Consider the following 16,718-nt stretch of genomic DNA (forward strand, 5'->3'; position numbering starts at 1 on the left):
GCGCCGCCAGCCAATCCCAAGCAGGCTTACAGCCGCCGGCACCGGGCGCCCCGACTACAAACCCCAGCATGCACCGGGGTCAAGAAATGCGGATTTGTACAAACCCACCGATTTGGAAATTATCGGACCGAGTTGGGAATTAATCCAGTTGTTCAGCAGGATTTGTGTTAAGACCCCCTCACTGAAACAACATGTTGTAGGCTATTACCTGCCTTTTGTACTTGTGCGTCATTTCCAGTGACTTGGTGAACCTTGTGCTTTGTGTGTCACAGTGAAATTCAGCATTAGCTATCTAACATCATTATATAGTTGTAATGCAATTATATAGTTATTGAGCTTATGCCATGGATCATTTTTATTTTGCCTAGTTTTTTGTTTTTCTGTGTTAGTTTTCTAGTACTTTCTAGTGTTATCATTCTGCTGCAAGGCAGTTCCTAAGACTTAGGTTTAAGGTTCTTAAAAACTTTCCCTTGCTTTCTTTAAAACCTCGGCTGACAGATATACACAGCTATATACTCTGATTATATATATTTTATTATAATGCCAGATCAAACATACAAAATAAAAATTGATGACAAAATGCATCTGGCAACACACAAGATTATTTAGATTGTTTACGACTGAGAAAAATTTATGACCAAAGAGGCCCACGGACTGGGATGATTAAATCCAAATTTATGACCCAAATGACACCAAACTGAGGTAATTTGATCTCCTTATTCTGTGTTAGTGGACTATTTCACTTCTATTTAGTATAGTTGAACTGTACACTGGTTTTGCTTTCTTAATTTTCCTGTGTCTTTTAAAGGATTGGGATGAACCTGAATCCATGGTGGACGCTAGTGCTGAGGACCTGAATTTTGGATGAAGAATAATAATACTGCAGAATGGTATTGTACTGCGGTCAAGACTCCTCTACACAGTTTATAAATAATCTCATAATCCCAGCTAGGGGAACACCTTGAGCCACTTTCTCTGCCTGACTGTATTCAGAACATGTAGTTCATCCTAGGGGGAACGGAAACCAAATCCGATGGGTAATCTGAGGATTCTTAAGAAAACAGACTTCCTGGGGTTTTTTTCTGTATTCCTTCCAAAGTGAAAGCTGGCACAATTTTTAAAAATTTCTTGATAACAGATGCTGAGGTTTATGCAAAAGACTTTGGAGATGGAACATGGGGAGAAATGAAGTGAACATGAAATTCCCATGTCTGTTTTCGTTCTTTATTTCCACATTTTAAAAATTCCTTTTTTAATCTGATTGAGAAGCTATTGGTGCATAAAAAAGAAATTGGAATTCCATGGTCCTGAGAAGGAAATTAATTTCAAGCAGGATGAGGAAGAGCAGGAGAGAGAAAGGACTACAAAGGAAAAATACTTTGAGCAACAGTTGAAGAAAAAAATTAGGGAGCAAAGAAGACCCTGGAAAGGACGGAGCAGTGGGGAATGATATTGAGACGGAAGAGCTTTAATTGTCATTTGAAAGAAAATAAGTTCACATTTTTTTTCACTTAAATCACTTAAGGATTGTGGTATTTTGTTAACAGCTTGTGGAAATCTGCTCCAATGGAGTTGTAGTAAAACAGGTGCTTTTTTTTGGGTTTTTTTGGTTTTTTAAATGCAACATTAGATTTCGTGACTAGTTGCAGTTATTTTTATGAAAAATACTGTGTCATAGTTAAATTCTCTATAGAAAAAGTTCGAGATTATTTATTAACTGTATCTTAACACTGATATAATGTATTGAAACCACCTGTAATAAAGTACGAGGTTTTGGAACCGTTCTACACTTTAATGTTTTAATATTAAATGTAAAATTAATGCTCATTTTTATTGAGGGAATATTGCGCAAGCTTTTTATGTTCCAATAAAGGGTTCGGTGTGTCAAATGGGCAAAGAATGCTTCACAGCGTACTTGGAACCAAGGAGGAGATGAGCTTTGCTAAACTCCTGTAGCCGCTGTGCACCTGTCAGAGTTTCAGAGCTTACTGAGTCAAGGCACCTTATCTCCAGCTCTGTCGTGGTGCGGGACCGACAGCGCTCTGTCCATCCACAAATCTGACCGTATCAGTTTAAATTCAGTTTAAAATTTTTAATTCAGACTGATTTTTTTCCCTTTCACAGTTCTGAAATAGACATACAGAGTGCCTGGACGCCGTCTTATTTTTTTTTTTTTTTCTAATGCGACGAGGGAAGTGAATTGGAAACAAGGAATGATGTGCCTGTTTTTCTGTCTGACCTGTTTTGTACCTCAATCTTGTAACTTTTTCGGTCATTTCCTTCAAACCCTTCTCAAGTCCTTCTGCTCTTCTGCATTTCCTTCCTTCCCCAAGAACTAATGCTATGAATTTATAAAAAACTGAAGGCAGACTTCAGAGCCCAGGGCTCTGCATTTGCCTCTGGACACTGGCTGAGAGGATTTTGTGTGGTGAGGAGAAAGGGAGTGAGAGAATCCCTGGAAGCCCCGACTTCAGCTGTGCCACTTTGTAGTCTGTGGACGGACTGAGGTAAAATTTTTCTGCTTCTGCTTGTCCAAGAGCTGTAAAACAATTCCAGTGATGCTCTGGGGTGAAGAACTTTTAAAGCTCTGAAGTACGACAGTTGCCCTGCACTTTTTTTTTTCCTAAACGGATTCCTGTTGATTCAGCTTTTATGTGGTCACAGTGATCGAGCCTCGGTCGGGCTGCTGCTCAGGATTTATACTCGGCAGTCAGGGGTGTATTAACTTTGGTGTATTTGATGCCGAAAATTTGATAATGGACCACAAGAAGCTTCATTGGGGTTGAAGGACCGACCTTCACTGGATGAAGGCTGCTTTGACAGGGTTTAGAGCTACAAAGCTGATCGAGGACCGGAGCGTCTCGCTGCCGAGGAAAGACTGAGGCAGCTGGGTCTGTTCGGCCTTGAGAGGAGACCTCACCCGTCTCTCAGTGTCTGCGGGGAGGGGTCAGAGCATGGCCCGGGGGCTGCTCCGTGGGGCCCAGCAATGGGACAAGAGGCAGCAGGCAGAAACTGGTGCCCACCAAGTTCCACCTGAATATGAGGAAGAACTTCTTTACTGTGCAGTGACCGAGCGCTGGAACAGATTGCAATCCCTCACCGGAGATATTCCAGAACTGTGTGGACACAATCCTGTGCCATGTGCTCTGGGATGGCCCTGCTGGAGCAGGGACGTGGGACCGGGTGGCACTGTGGTCCATTCAAACCTCTCTCTTTTTGGGATTATGTGACTGCCCAGGGAGGTGGTGGTGAGGTCCCCATCCCTGGAGGTGTTTAAGGAACACGTAGCACTCAGTGCTCTGGTTGACAAGGTGGTGATCGGTCAAAGGTTCGACTCAACGATCTAAGAGGTCTTTTCCGTTCTAAATGATTCAGCGACTCTGTGGAGCGCTGCGGGCAGCGGGCACTGTCGTCGAGGAGCGCCTGCCACGTCCTGACAGAGCCGCCGCCACTTGCCGGCGGATCCCGGGCACCTCCTCAGCCGCGCCGCGGCCGCCTCGGGCCCGCCCGGCCCGGCCGTGCCACCGCCCCTCGCCCCGCCCCGGCCGCGGCCCGACCCAGCGGGAGGAAGATGGCGGCGCTCATCCCCCTCAGCCAGCAGGTACCGGGCTGCGTGGGGACGCCCGACCCTCAGCATCGGCGACCGGGCGGGCGCGGGGAGCGGCAGCGGGGCTGCAACGTAGGCGGGTGCAGCCGGGCCGGGATTGGTGCTGAGTACAGGCCCTGTGCCGGGAGCGGCTCGGCCCGCGGGGAATGAGGGTCGGGGCGCGGCGGGGAGCAGGACCCGGGCGGGGCAAGGGCGGCGAGTGGCCCCCGCCGTGCCCCGGGGCCGGGGCGGCCGCTGCTGGGGGACCCCAAGCTGCGCCGGCGCCCTCCCCTCCTGGAGGCCCTGGAGCTGCGTCCTTGGGGAGGGGCTGAGGGTCTCCTGGCGCTTCCCCACCCCGAGCCGCCGGGATTACCGCGGGCCGGGGGTTTCAAGGCAAGGGCTGGGGCTCCGCACGTCACCCCGTTTTCCTGTTCTTACCGGGGGGGGTTGATGCCGCCTGGGGCTGCTGCACTGTTGTGACCGGGTGTCGTGACTGTGTGTGGTGTTTAGGACGTGCGTGAGGAGCGCGGCCGTAGCGCGGGGACACCGGGAAGGGGCTGAGGGATGAGCGGGAGGTGGTCGCCTGTCAGGAGGAGGATGGGCTTCTCTGCAGGGCAGGGGACACGGCACATATCCCTGACCCTTGGGAGAGGCTGTTTCCAGCTCTGGTTGAATGCTTGGGATCCCTGGGTTGATTTCTGTTGTTACAAGTTTTTTGATTGATTTCTCACCCGAATAATTCAAGCCTAAGCAGTGTGACCGCGGTTTATTTTTTTCCATAGCCCTGTGAAGAGAATCGGTTTACTTGTTTGCTTTAAAGCAAAAGAAAAGTAACACCACCCCACTACCCTCAATGCCTTGAAATTAAAACTATTTTCTACGCTGTGCCTAGGCCAGTCAAGAATTCAGAATGACTCCTATTATTATTTAAATATATCGATTTACTTTTGGTAATGATCTTTGAGATGCGATACTGTAAAAATTTCTCTCTCAGTGGAGTTACGTGGTGCTTGGATAACATAACTTGCTGTGTGTCTTACTAAGAACATGTATTGCTGTTTAGCTTCTGAATAGCAGGAGTCCTGATTAACATTGGTTTGATTAAGTGGACATATTCGGAAACATCTGAAAACATCCGTGTGCACACAAACTGTTATCAAAATTTTTCAAGTGACTAATGTGGTGCAAAATATGTAAGTCAAATAAACTCTGGATGTGAAATAGTTGTGAAACCTCTATAGTGCATTGGTAAAAATCAAATAATTATCAAATATTTACTCTAGAAATGCAGTTTCTCTGTTGTTTAAATTCCCGTTGCTATTTGAGAGACTGGAATCAATGGTATTCCTTTTGATAAAAAATGTTGTGTTTAGGGGATAAAGGACCACATTCTGTAAACATACCAGTTATTTTTATAGTATTTTCCAAGTAATTCAGTGGAAGCATTGTAGTTTGAAAGCTTGTTTTCCTATATTGAACTGTCAAGAGTAATCTAGCTGTAATCAGGGCAGTAAACAGAATTTCTCTTAAAGTAATAAACTTCCTCTTTTAATAGCCTCCGTTTTGTGATTACTAAGGAGATGTGTACTTAGAGTAAATGCCAGGAATGGAATTAGAATAGGAGAGGGTACACGTGCTATAATGTTGAGGCATGTCCATTCAGAAAGATATAAAATAAGAACATTGATACCAACATATTAAGAGCTGCAAACAGCATGGGTAATTCGAGCAGCTTAAAATGTTTGATCATATTTGATCATTAATCATTTATTATAATAATCATTTTAGGAAGAAATTCTTTCCTTTGAGGGTGATGAGGCCCTGGCACAGGTTGCCCAGAGCAGCTGTGGCTGCCCCATCCCTGGCAGTGTCCAAGGCCAGGTTGGATGGTGCTGGGAGCCACTTGGTCTAGTGGAAGGTGTCCCTGCCCATGGCAGGGGGTGGAGCAAAAGGATCTTTAAGGTCCCTTCCAACACAGACCCTTCTGGGATTCTGTGATTCTATGATTCTGTATTATTCGTATTTAACATTCGGCTGTCTTTGTTTCACCTGGCTATGTATAAACCTAGTTGAAGAGCAAGCCTGTGAAATCAGTTCTTGGAGTTCAATTTGGTTTCAGTTGTTTACCTTCAATAAGTTTATTTTCTTACATTTTATGTGGTCTTTCCGCTGTGCAAAGCCTGTTCATCCTACAGCTTCAACAGGTTCTGGAGAGTTATGTTAGAGGTATTGGGACAGTGCAGATCCTTTTGTAGCTCAATCTTCTAAGACAACTCAGGATACTTGTCAGGTAACGTAAGGGCAAAGGCACTCATTTTGGGGCAGCAGCAACCTTCTTTTGGCTCTTGTCTTTGTGAACATCTTTTTTTTTTCGTCTTTTACACTCCCTGTTTTCAGCTCTCCTATGGTATGGCTAGCACGGCTGAAAGAAAATTTTTAAAGAGAAGGGACACCAAGGAAAATAATGAATGTGATCCAGAGCTCTTTGTGACCCTGAGATGACCTCAGGAAAGAGAACTGGATGTATGAATTGTTCTGGCGGCAGGAGCTTACTCCTGCCTTTTTCCCAGGCCTGCAGTAAGGGACTCGGAGCGGTATCCGTGCGTGCGCACTGCGTACCACAAACGCAGAGTACGGATCTGCTGTCACTGTGCAGGCTCAAGACTTGAACTTCTGAACAGGAAATCAACTTGGGGATTAAACAGCAAGGCACTACGGCTCCAAAGGGTCTGTTTGGCAGGTGGTCTAAAATAATAGTCAGAGGTGATGTTTTGGGGAGTATAGAGCAGGCATAGGAACCATGAGGTGGGTAAACTGTTAATCAAACTGAACCTCTCTAACAGGTTATGCTTTGACATCATCAGCTGTGGGCTCTTCAAAATTTTTGTCTCTGCCAGTGTTGACAGTCTTGGGTAGGTCTTTCATCAGCAGGTGTCACCAAATTACAGAATCCTCTTGAATGATAGTGATGTCATGGCATGTGGTGACAGGTAGATAGAGAGCTGTGCTGTTTTTATCACTTGAACCCATTTTGTCTGGTCTGCTTCATCACAGAGGTGTAGTCATTTAGGTAAATCGGTCGGAGAGACTGAATCTTTGTAAAATTCCGCAAGTAAAGAATTGATCCTGAAGTGCTTTCCAGCAGCACTTGGGTGAATAATTTGCTGTAGAAGAAACTTCACAGCATTGAAGCACATCACCCTGGCTTCCTGCCGTGTCTGCCAGGTAAGTCAGCTCCACGTCATGGCTGACGATATCAAACGAGGGTGACAGGAATGTCTGGTGATGGGATGAGATCGTTCAGTCCTGCTGCTGGAGTGGTTTGCTCTGTATCTTGGTACGAATCCAGTCTCTACATGCTCTAGGTCGCTCACCGCGTCGGGAGAGCATTAGAGGAGCTCGTAGTTGGTGGTTGACTCTCTTGTCAGAGCTTTCTGATTAAACAAGGGGTGCATAGTTTGGTGATAGTTGGCTGAAAACATGCTGGGTTTTATTCAGAGTGGAACAGACTATTTCCTACTTCCACCTTTTCTCTGAATGATGTTTCCTGCTTGGACAGGAACGCAATGCTTATATGTGCTGATCATTTACATGCCAGCAAAAAGAATAGTCAGATTAATGAGTTACGGTTGCAGCATTCTTTGGAAATCCTGTCCGCCATCAGGAAGAGCGAGAGCTTCCAGAGGGGGCTGATGTTGGAAAATGCAGCAGCTTGTTTTGTTGATGGATATAAGTGAAGTACATTTAAGATGCTTAGGAAACTGTTCTGAAAATGCCGGATTTTTCTATTCAAATAGAGCTACAATCCTCAGAGAGTCAGTGTTTGCTTGTGCTTGGTTCAGAGAACTTAGTTATTATGGATCGCTCCTTAAATGAAGATTTGGCATGTTTATTGTAAACTCACGGGAAGGTTTTCTTGGCATAAACTAAAATTTTCATGTTCTTGATTGGTCTTTTCTTTCATCTTGTTCCTGCCTTCCTTCCTCTCAGAGTAGGCAGAACATCTGGAGATCCATGACGATGACAAGGAAGAAGATGACATTTGGGAGGGGACACAGTAGTGATGGAACTTAGTGTGAAATACTCCTTTTCGGGTGTCTGACTGCTGTCCTGGAGGTGGGGAGTGGTTATCCCAGGCAGGTTTTGTGACATCTCTGCATCTCGCTCTTAAACTGTTTATTGGGTTGTTTTGTTGCTTTCTGTTTAAGGCCTCTGAGTGGTCTAAGGACTGACCTGTTTTTGACTGGATTGGTTTTGCTGTTGGCATTGAGGCTGAGGAGAACAGTGTGGAGGATAACCTGCACAGGGCTAGAGCTCACGTGGCAATTGGAGGAGGCGAGTGAGAAGATGGGTTTTGGGGCTTCTGCATCTTTTGGCATTCCAGTTCCCATCTGCTTGGAATGTCAGCAGGAGGGACCAGGATCTGCTTGTTTAGTACACTGAAAAGTCAGGGCTTCCCTTGGGTCTGCAGCTTTCGTGCAATGCAGTGATTACACCAAGTTGAAATCCTCCAACGGTGCCATGAGGAAATTGTGAGAGTTGTTAATTTGCCGTTCATTCTTCTTTTTTTTTTTTTCTTTTTTTTCTTTTTAAAGTCTATTTCAGTTTAAGTTCCTAGTCCTGAAAATGTGTTAACACAGGCACAGGGCTCGGGGGGTGTGTGTGTGTATAATTGTCTGCTGAAAATACTCTGTAAGGATGTATACAGTGCAGGAGGTAGTCAGGTCAGCATTGTGTTGAAAGCTGGGCCTTTGTTATCAGTAGTTCTCATACTGATAACCTGAAATACTTGGGCAAATAATTTGAAGCTGTTCTTCAAAACCTTATTACTTTGTAGTGTCATTAAGTAAAAGTGTGAGGAGAGGTAGGAATCCTGATGAATGAGAAGTTCTAAGAGGTGACAATAGCCTGTGGTCTTGGTGGATCACTGTTATCCACACTTAAATTTCAAGTGTCCAGTTTGTAACACAGCAAATTAACACACTGTTTTAGGTGTTTGATAGAAGTAACACACAAAGTGCTACGTTTCTTTTCCTGTCAGTTCTGATTGTTGTTTATTCCGTTTTCTTACTTGTGTTTCAGTTTTCTACCGGGAATCCAATATATGAAACTTACTACAAACAGGTACGTTCTTAAAAAAAAGTAAAAATAAAGTGCAGTTTCTTCTTCCCCAAGATTCCCTTCTCTTTCTTTTCCCCATTGCAGTGCTAAACCTGTGTGAATTCTGAGTGGTGATGCAGTTTGTGTAACTCCTTTTGACCTAGGGGCGAGAGACATTGCATTTCTTAAATTTGCTTTCACAGCAGTTGTGTTTCAATTAAATGTTAATTTTTCTCCTTCAGGTAGATCCAGCATACACAGGGAGAGTTGGGGCAAGTGAAGCTGCGCTGTTTCTTAAAAAATCAGGTCTCTCTGATATTGTCCTTGGAAAAGTAAGTTGAAGGATTTGGATAATGCAGTAATTGTCTGTACACTTTTTTAAGTGAAAGGAAAAATTTAAAAAGAAAAATTGTCTTTTGTGTAACATTTTTGTTTTTAACTTGACAATTCAATAGCATTGTATGTCATAATTTGAAAGCTGAATGAACACTTTAAGAAGACATACAGTAGGAACTGTTGAGCCGAGTTAAATTTTATTTGAAATTCACAATGGCTTTTATTTTGTGTCTGCACAGATATGGGATTTGGCTGACCCAGAGGGTAAAGGATACTTAGATAAACAGGTAAATGAAATGTTCATGTAGACTTCCTATATTACCTTTCCTAGATTAGCCTTGTTTCAATCAAACCCTGGTACCACAAGTAGTTATTGTTAACTTTTTCTGGGTTGAGTTTTTGTTTACAAGATGAGTTTTTTTTCCCCAGCACTGCTCATATCCAAGTGTACTACTCAGTGAGGCTGCAGGAGAAGTTTGGTTCTAATTTTCTGTATCTCTTTTGTTTTGTAAATAATCAGTGTGTGTGCTATGCAGATACACAGTCATCGAGTCACAAATGCAAAGTATGATTGTGTTTTAGAAGACTCTCTTGGGTAAAAAACTCTAGCATTTTTATTAAAACTAGCTTGGAATATCAAATAGCAAGTTACTTGTAGATACAGATAAACTCTTTCAAAACATTACTAATTTTTAAGAAAAATTGTTAAATTGTTGAGGAGAGTCCTTCATAAAAACTAACTTCCAATTTTCTGCTCTTTGTTTCTTGTTACTGTAAAAATTTTCCTGACTCATCTTTAAAAGCAAAGGGGTAGTTGTCATTATGGGGCTGTACATCTTGGGGTTTTTTTTACTGAGCTGCACATGTACGGTGTTAGTAAAAATCGTAAGCAGGTTATTTTTTGTGATTTGAACTGGTTTTTAACAGCCAACGCAATTGTTTGTAGGGTTTCTATGTTGCGTTGCGCCTCGTAGCATGTGCACAGAATGGCCACGATGTCAACCTGAGCAGTCTGAATTTGACTGTGCCACCTCCTAAATTTGTAAGTAATATCCACTTAAATGCGGGTATGTGTTATATGAGAGCTAAGGCTTCAGTTGGAACATTGGAATTCCATTTCATAAATGTCATGGTTCTGGGGCTTCAGGCTGCTGTCAAACAGTTCCTTAGGACACAGCAGCCAGGGCTGCCACAGTCTTGTCATCCCGAGTGACAGGAAACTGGCCCCTTCCTGGACTGCAAAACCAGTGCAAGTTTAAGTCTGGTCAACTTGGTCAGGAAGCTGATGTGGCTAAACTCTGAATTTATGAAAAAAAAGGAAAGAAAAAAAGATTATTTTGGGGCTGGGTCAACAGGAGTGGGTAGTAAAAGTCGCAGCTGTGGCTTTGCCCTGCAGTAGCTGCTGCAGAACCTCTTTGGCTTGTGTTGGTTCTGTGTTTGGGTACAAACAGAATGTGCCTACTGAATGTCCTTACCCAAGTGCTGTAATGCTATAAAATGAGTGTGACTTCTATTTGGGTACACGTGCAGCCTGTTTTCCTCAGTGTAGTTAAGCTTCATGTCTATAACCATCTCTAAATTAATGCAGTTAGTAAGTATTAGAGACAGAAGTGTGTGTATTTATATATTTATATATATAAAAATAAAAAATTTTCTAATTTTTAGCATGACACTAGCAGTCCTTTGCTGATCACACCACCCTCAACAGAGACTCACTGGGCTGTTAGGGTAAGTGTAAAAGAGAACACATTCCATCCATATTTTAGAAGTAAATATTCTTCTTGTGTGTAATTTTCCCAGTGAGAGAATTTTGTATCAGATGTATTTCCCATTTCAGAAGTCATCCCTTTCTGTGCAAACTTGTGCACAACAGAGAACACAGAGGTGTAGTTTTACATGTGCAATGAGTATTAAACAACTGTTTGACAAGCACTGGTGTGATGTTTTTAAGACAGTGAATTTTAATCTTCTGCCTGGATTTCTTCCAGAGTTCTACAATTAGGCACTTTGTTTGTATAAAGGAACCCCACTGGGAACAGCAAAGTATTTCACCACATCCAGTCTAAAGTATTAATTTAAAGCTTGAGTTCCTATGTTCTAATTAGTATTCAATGATACAAGCAATATATATCGTTTGGAAAAAATAACTTTTGGTGCATATATGGGGATATTTATATTTAAGTAATTTTCAAATGCTAACATTTCCAAAATGTAGAAATTTAATAAAAATACTTGTAGTTACATGTACTTTAAAGTGGGAAGAATACATTTTAGTTCTGCAGAGTTTATCAAAATGCAGAAGCACACCTTGTCTGCTGCATGGTCAGCTGTCATAACCTTAGATTTAGGAGTTTAATTTCAAAGCTTTCTCTATGGGTTTGCATTTAAATACAGCACAGTGGCACTTGCAAGAAAGCTTGGAAATTTCGGATGAGTACGTTATGGACCAGTCTTAATTTCTTGCAAGATCTCATTTTCAGTACTCACACAGATACACTTTTTTACTTATTCAGACTATTTCTTACCAACTAGGTGGAAGAAAAAGCAAAGTTTGATGGTATTTTTGAAAGCCTTTTGCCAGTAAATGGTTTACTTTCAGGAGACAAAGTAAAACCAGTACTGATGAATTCAAAGCTACCTCTTGATATCCTAGGAAGGGTAAGTAAGCTGTTAAGATTTAGCTAGTCTCTGTTTAGCTTCTCATAGTTGCAATGTTAAAAATGTAATTTATCAACATACATCAGGTTTTGGCTGAGATTTTGCATTGTGTGCATGCTATAAAGCAGGAACATTAAGACTCTGAAGTTTTCCACTTAGAAATAAGAATAAATGTAGTAATTTCGGCCCTAGAGTAGATTGGCTTTATTTTCTCTATTCATTTAAGAGCTGGAAATTTGATTTTGGTTGTTTAAAACCAAGGAAAGGCTTTCCTAAACTGTAATAGCTGTTATAACATTAGATTCCTCTGTTTTGTCATTTTTACAAATATCAGTTATTAGACATACCATTAAATCCATCCCCTGTTTGTACAGGAGAATACCTTAAAACATCCGCCTTTTATTGTAGCTGCCAAATTGTCACGTTGGTTTTTTTCTTTCATTTCATAAATACTTCCAAGGTCTGAGTTTAGTGCATCCATTGCTTATTTGCAAGGGAAGCAGACCTTAAATATTTTTCTGCCTCCATTAAAAACACATTCTTTAATGCTTTGCATATTGATATTTCTGAGAATGAGTATACTCTGTGTAAGAGCTGTATCTGCGTTACCTACTTTTATCTCTTCAGGAAGAACTGCCTCTTGCTCTGTATTATCTAAAAAAAAATCTAAGTAAGATTTGTTTTAAATCTGTACTTGAGTATTGCGAAGTCTTTGAAAGACTTTGGATTTTATATTGTTCTTGCCACAATGGAAATTCAGGAGGCTTTTACCTCTTCCAAAAAAATTTGTGGACAAGGTAAGGGACTGAGGAAATGGGCAAAGGACTAATCGAGGAGCTTAAATTTGCCAAGGGTGCAGTGATAAAGCGGAGTTCTCACAACTGAGCCTCGAGTCTTGGCTTTTTGTGCACTCCATTATCTCCAAGTCATATTGATGGTTAAACAGTGCTGTGTTGGAGTTCACAAAGTTTTGTATCTCTCTAAATCTTCTGCAAGTTGCATTGGCTGTGCCTGGCCTAATAATGAACTAAAGTTGATAAATGCTTAAATTCTCTCCCACAGGAAATTCAGGGGGCCAGAGGAAGCTGCGCATAGTTTTAGTTGTTAGTAGAAAACACTCATCATATAGGAATGGAATAGGAGTTAGAAATGTATTGACTCTTTCTATTGAACTTTCTTATGAAGAATTTGAATGATCTGCTAGCCCACACCCTTGGGGCAGTTCTGAAAGCCACCTCTGAATGCTTTTAGTCAGCTTGATGACTCCATAATTGCATCATAGAAAGATGAAAAACCTGCCTGTGTTGCAGCCAGAATTTGTTAGAGCCAGTGTTGATTCATGTGGCCGGAAAACTCTAATCCAATCTCTTTCATCAGAGAATGTTTAGATAGGTAATATAACTAATATGATCTTCACCAAAATCTATTAGGAGTCTTCAGGGGGCATGTTAATATGATGAATACATAAAATGTAGCTTGCTCTGCAAATCATTTTTAATCTTGATTGCTGTAGGTCTGGGATCTCAGTGATATTGATAAAGATGGTCACCTGGACAAGGATGAATTTGCTGTGGTAGGTTGCTTTAAATTCTCAATTCACAGCCTAGTCTGTCTGCCAAAGCAAATAGCTCATTTTTTTCTCAAGAGCTTTGCAGCTTTCTGTGCTCCAGTCAACTATTCTAATCTAACCTGTTCACATGGAGCTGTTAAATGACCTTCCTCAAATCCATCCACTGACTCTTCTCCTTGTCAAGATTAAACTTGTTGGAATTACATTCAAAATTATTTGCTCTGGTTTACATCTCTAATCTAACTGTCTTTGTTTTACTAATATGTAAATGACTTACACGGGAAGATCTTGTTGCTTTTTCTAATAATTTTGAATGTTATCTGACCTTCTTGCCTTTGCAGGCAATGCATTTGGTTTATAGAGCTCTTGAGAAAGAGTCAGTTCCTTCACAATTGCCCCCTTCTCTCATACCACCTTCTAAAAGAAAGAAGACACCGGTCTTTCCTGGTGCAGTTCCTGTTCTCCCTGCAAGTCCTCCACCAAAAGACAGCCTCCGTTCCACCCCATCCCACGGCAGTGTCAACAGTCTGAACAGTACAGGGAGCTTGTCTCCCAAGCACAGCATCAAACAAGCGCAGGTACACGTCTTTCTTTCTTATTTTTGTAATTTTGTGTATTTGTAAGCTGTAGGAAAAATAAATCTGCTTTTTAATTTCTGCCTCATGAGCACTTGAATTTGGGTGATTTGAGTGGAGCGGGCGAAATGAGAGTGGTAAGACTTGGAAGAACGGAAGAACATCAAGTGAATTTTAATTGGTGACCACGAGGTAGCAAATCTTAAGGGGGAATTTTCACTTTATGTAGAAAGTGAAACCATAGGTTTTGTTTGTGTATCTGCTTTAAAACCGAAGAAATCATTAATCTACTTCTAAATCTCCTGTTATTAGTGTGAGGACTTTATATGCCTAGTTGGGTTTGTATTTCCAAAGAATTAATGCTTTTCAACTGATGAATAGCTGTTTATCAGTGTTTTTATTCAGATAAAAAGTGTGAAGTTAAAACATGCAGTGAAAATACTTATTTACCAGTCAGACTGGAGTATGCAAGATGTTCAGCACCTCCGGCTCCGGATAGTGTCGTATACACTCAGTGTGTTCATAAAGACTGTTTCTCTTCCTTTGAAATACTGAATTTTGTTTTGCAGCCAGCTGTGAATTGGGTGGTACCAATGTCTGAAAAAGTGCGGTACGATGAAATTTTCTTAAAAACAGACACAGACATGGATGGGTTTGTGAGTGGCCAAGAAGTAAAGGACATTTTTATGCATTCAGGTCTGTCTCAGAATCTCCTAGCACATATATGGTAAGAAATCCCTACTAGCTGTGTTTTTGTAACTTGCTGATCTGGGAACTCAGATTCAGAATGTGATCCTAACATGAAAAAAACCCAGAAACAAACAAAAAACCCCACCCTGTTTTACTTGTCCGCATACTGCAACATATGGGCTATGTAGAAAATTAAAGGAGACATAAATACTCCCTTTGCTTTTCTGGGAGGGAGGGCAATAGGTCAGTCTGTTAATTGTGATTGTGTTTTGAAGTTCTAGTGCTGTAAATATTTTCTCAGAGTAACACTATTCAATTAAATATGCGTAATAAAATACTGCACTGTTTAATAGAACCCCAACTAGAATAAGTAAACTCTGATGAGGATGAACCGAAAGGAAATGACCTGTATATGCGTATTTCAGGCTTTTTGGTAGAGCAGAAATAAGATTTTCTTGTTCGCAAGTATCATCTGTTTTTTATCAGGGCTTTGGCAGACACGAGACAGATTGGAAAGCTCAGCAAAGACCAGTTTGCACTCGCCATGTATCTCATTCAGCAGAAGGTCAGCAAAGGGATTGATCCTCCACAAGTGTTATCTCCAGATATGATCCCTCCCACAGAGAGGAACACGCCCATCCAGGTAAGTCAGTGATTTGTCGTAGATAACACTGAACTTATGTGCTTTAAAAGTGATGGGCTTTGAGGGTGAATTTTGTATGGGTTTTTTTTTAAGTGTTATGATAAAGAATTGCCAGTACTTTTTCTTATCTCCTCTTACAAAATTCTACTAACATTTGAAAATATAGCTAAATTTCTAACAACCAAGACAGTAAGTAAAGAAAAAAGCAGCAAAATATTCCATAAACCACGGAGTAATAATGCTGAAAAAAATCTAGCGTAAAAAATAATCCTTTGTCGTAGAGAAGGTTGAGTCAGGGAACTTGTAACAGCAAATATTAAAAGCTGGTCGAGCAGCCTATCCCTGACTGTGATCAGCACCAAATTCCTCCCATGAAAACAAAATCTTTTAATGGCTAAATGAGGAGTGATGACTTCCTAGTTTCTGGGACTCATCTTTTGTAGCATGCCTGTCCACACTCCTGTATCCATCACTGCTAATACCACTTTACTGTAGTATCTGATCTTTTGCTGACCCTGCTTTGTTCCTTTCCTTGATAGCATGTCAGTGCATTTCTGAAACTGAAAAAAGAAATACTTCTGTCTTGTCAATACATTCGCCTTTTTTATAAATTATATTGTATTTTTCTTTACTTTTTTTTTGCTTTCCCTAACCAGAAACCTTTGGAACTCTAAATATATTTTAATTATTGCTGTTGCTATGGTCCTCCTAAGGTTTTTCCTATATCCTTTTCCTATAGACTCTATCAGGTTACTTGACCCCTGTAGGAACTGAGATCTCAGCACTAACAGAAATGCGGCGTGTGAGTAATTGCGGTGTCCAAAGGAATGCACATTTCTGATGTATGCTTTTTGTAACTTCAAAAAAAGTGTTTCTTTCTACACCTTTGCCTGTCTCTGCTCTCGGGTTCTGTGCATGGTGATAATGTCACAGCAATGTGAAGTGCCCAGCACCAGCTGCCAACCTGGTGATGTTCCTTCCTTCAGCAACTGGAGATGTATTGATCTGGCAGGGAATTCCTGGGACAGGCAGCTCTGTGCTGTCAGAATTATTCCTGGACTAGTTCTCTGCATCTGTGAGCAGTAAATACATCTTGGTGTGAGAGCTTTAAGCTTCCCACTGTTTTCAGTTAATTGCAACTTTTTTTCCATGTGGTATGTATTCAGCTGAGCTAAGATAAAATAAACTATATGCTACTGTGAGCTTAGTTAAGTGACTCTTACCCTAACTGCTGCAGCAGCTCCTTTGATCTTATTTCGTAGTCATGTTGGGTGACACCTGGCTGTGATCCTGTCCTGCATTCAGTACAGGTCTCCCAGCAAATCTGTATCTGGCCTGAGAGTATAAACGTGATTTTTGATTTGCTACCTTGAAGAATTAGTCTGTATTGTTGTTGTTATTTGTGATTATTTAATGGCGTATTACCAAAAAAATGATCCCCCAAAAGTGAGGACTTAATTAAATTATTTAAATTGTGTATTCACCTATTGTTTCTACAAAAATGTCACATCTTACTCTGCTGGTCTTGGCTTGTTCGTTGGGTTCTTGTTTGTTTTTTAA

At 41.4% G+C, this 16,718-nt stretch overlaps 1 protein-coding gene across 3 annotated transcripts in view; it reads left to right on the forward strand.

Moving 5' to 3' along the window:
- The first annotated feature begins 3,532 nt into the window (after window positions 1–3,532).
- EPS15L1 (epidermal growth factor receptor pathway substrate 15 like 1) overlaps window positions 3,533–16,718 on the forward strand; it is a 48,761-nt gene continuing 35,575 nt past the window's right edge. For 2 of the 3 annotated variants that reach the window (XM_042024320.1, XM_042024322.1), the window contains exons 1-12: window positions 3,533–3,601; window positions 8,669–8,710; window positions 8,929–9,018; window positions 9,262–9,309; window positions 9,969–10,064; window positions 10,688–10,750; window positions 11,555–11,680; window positions 13,194–13,253; window positions 13,592–13,828; window positions 14,395–14,552; window positions 15,002–15,158; window positions 15,898–15,960. In XM_042024320.1, the coding sequence (XP_041880254.1) occupies window positions 3,572–3,601; window positions 8,669–8,710; window positions 8,929–9,018; window positions 9,262–9,309; window positions 9,969–10,064; window positions 10,688–10,750; window positions 11,555–11,680; window positions 13,194–13,253; window positions 13,592–13,828; window positions 14,395–14,552; window positions 15,002–15,158; window positions 15,898–15,960 (1,170 nt within the window). In that variant the 5' untranslated portion in view covers window positions 3,533–3,571. The remainder of the gene's footprint in view (window positions 3,602–8,668; window positions 8,711–8,928; window positions 9,019–9,261; window positions 9,310–9,968; window positions 10,065–10,687; window positions 10,751–11,554; window positions 11,681–13,193; window positions 13,254–13,591; window positions 13,829–14,394; window positions 14,553–15,001; window positions 15,159–15,897; window positions 15,961–16,718) is intronic. The other variant, XM_042024321.1, reaches the window with a different exon arrangement.

Source organism: Corvus kubaryi, unplaced genomic scaffold (assembly GCF_017639235.1).
Source record: "Corvus kubaryi isolate FWS band 111438036 unplaced genomic scaffold, C.kubaryi_AGA036_p1.0 37262, whole genome shotgun sequence".
In the NCBI taxonomy this organism is placed as follows: Eukaryota; Metazoa; Chordata; class Aves; order Passeriformes; family Corvidae; genus Corvus; species Corvus kubaryi.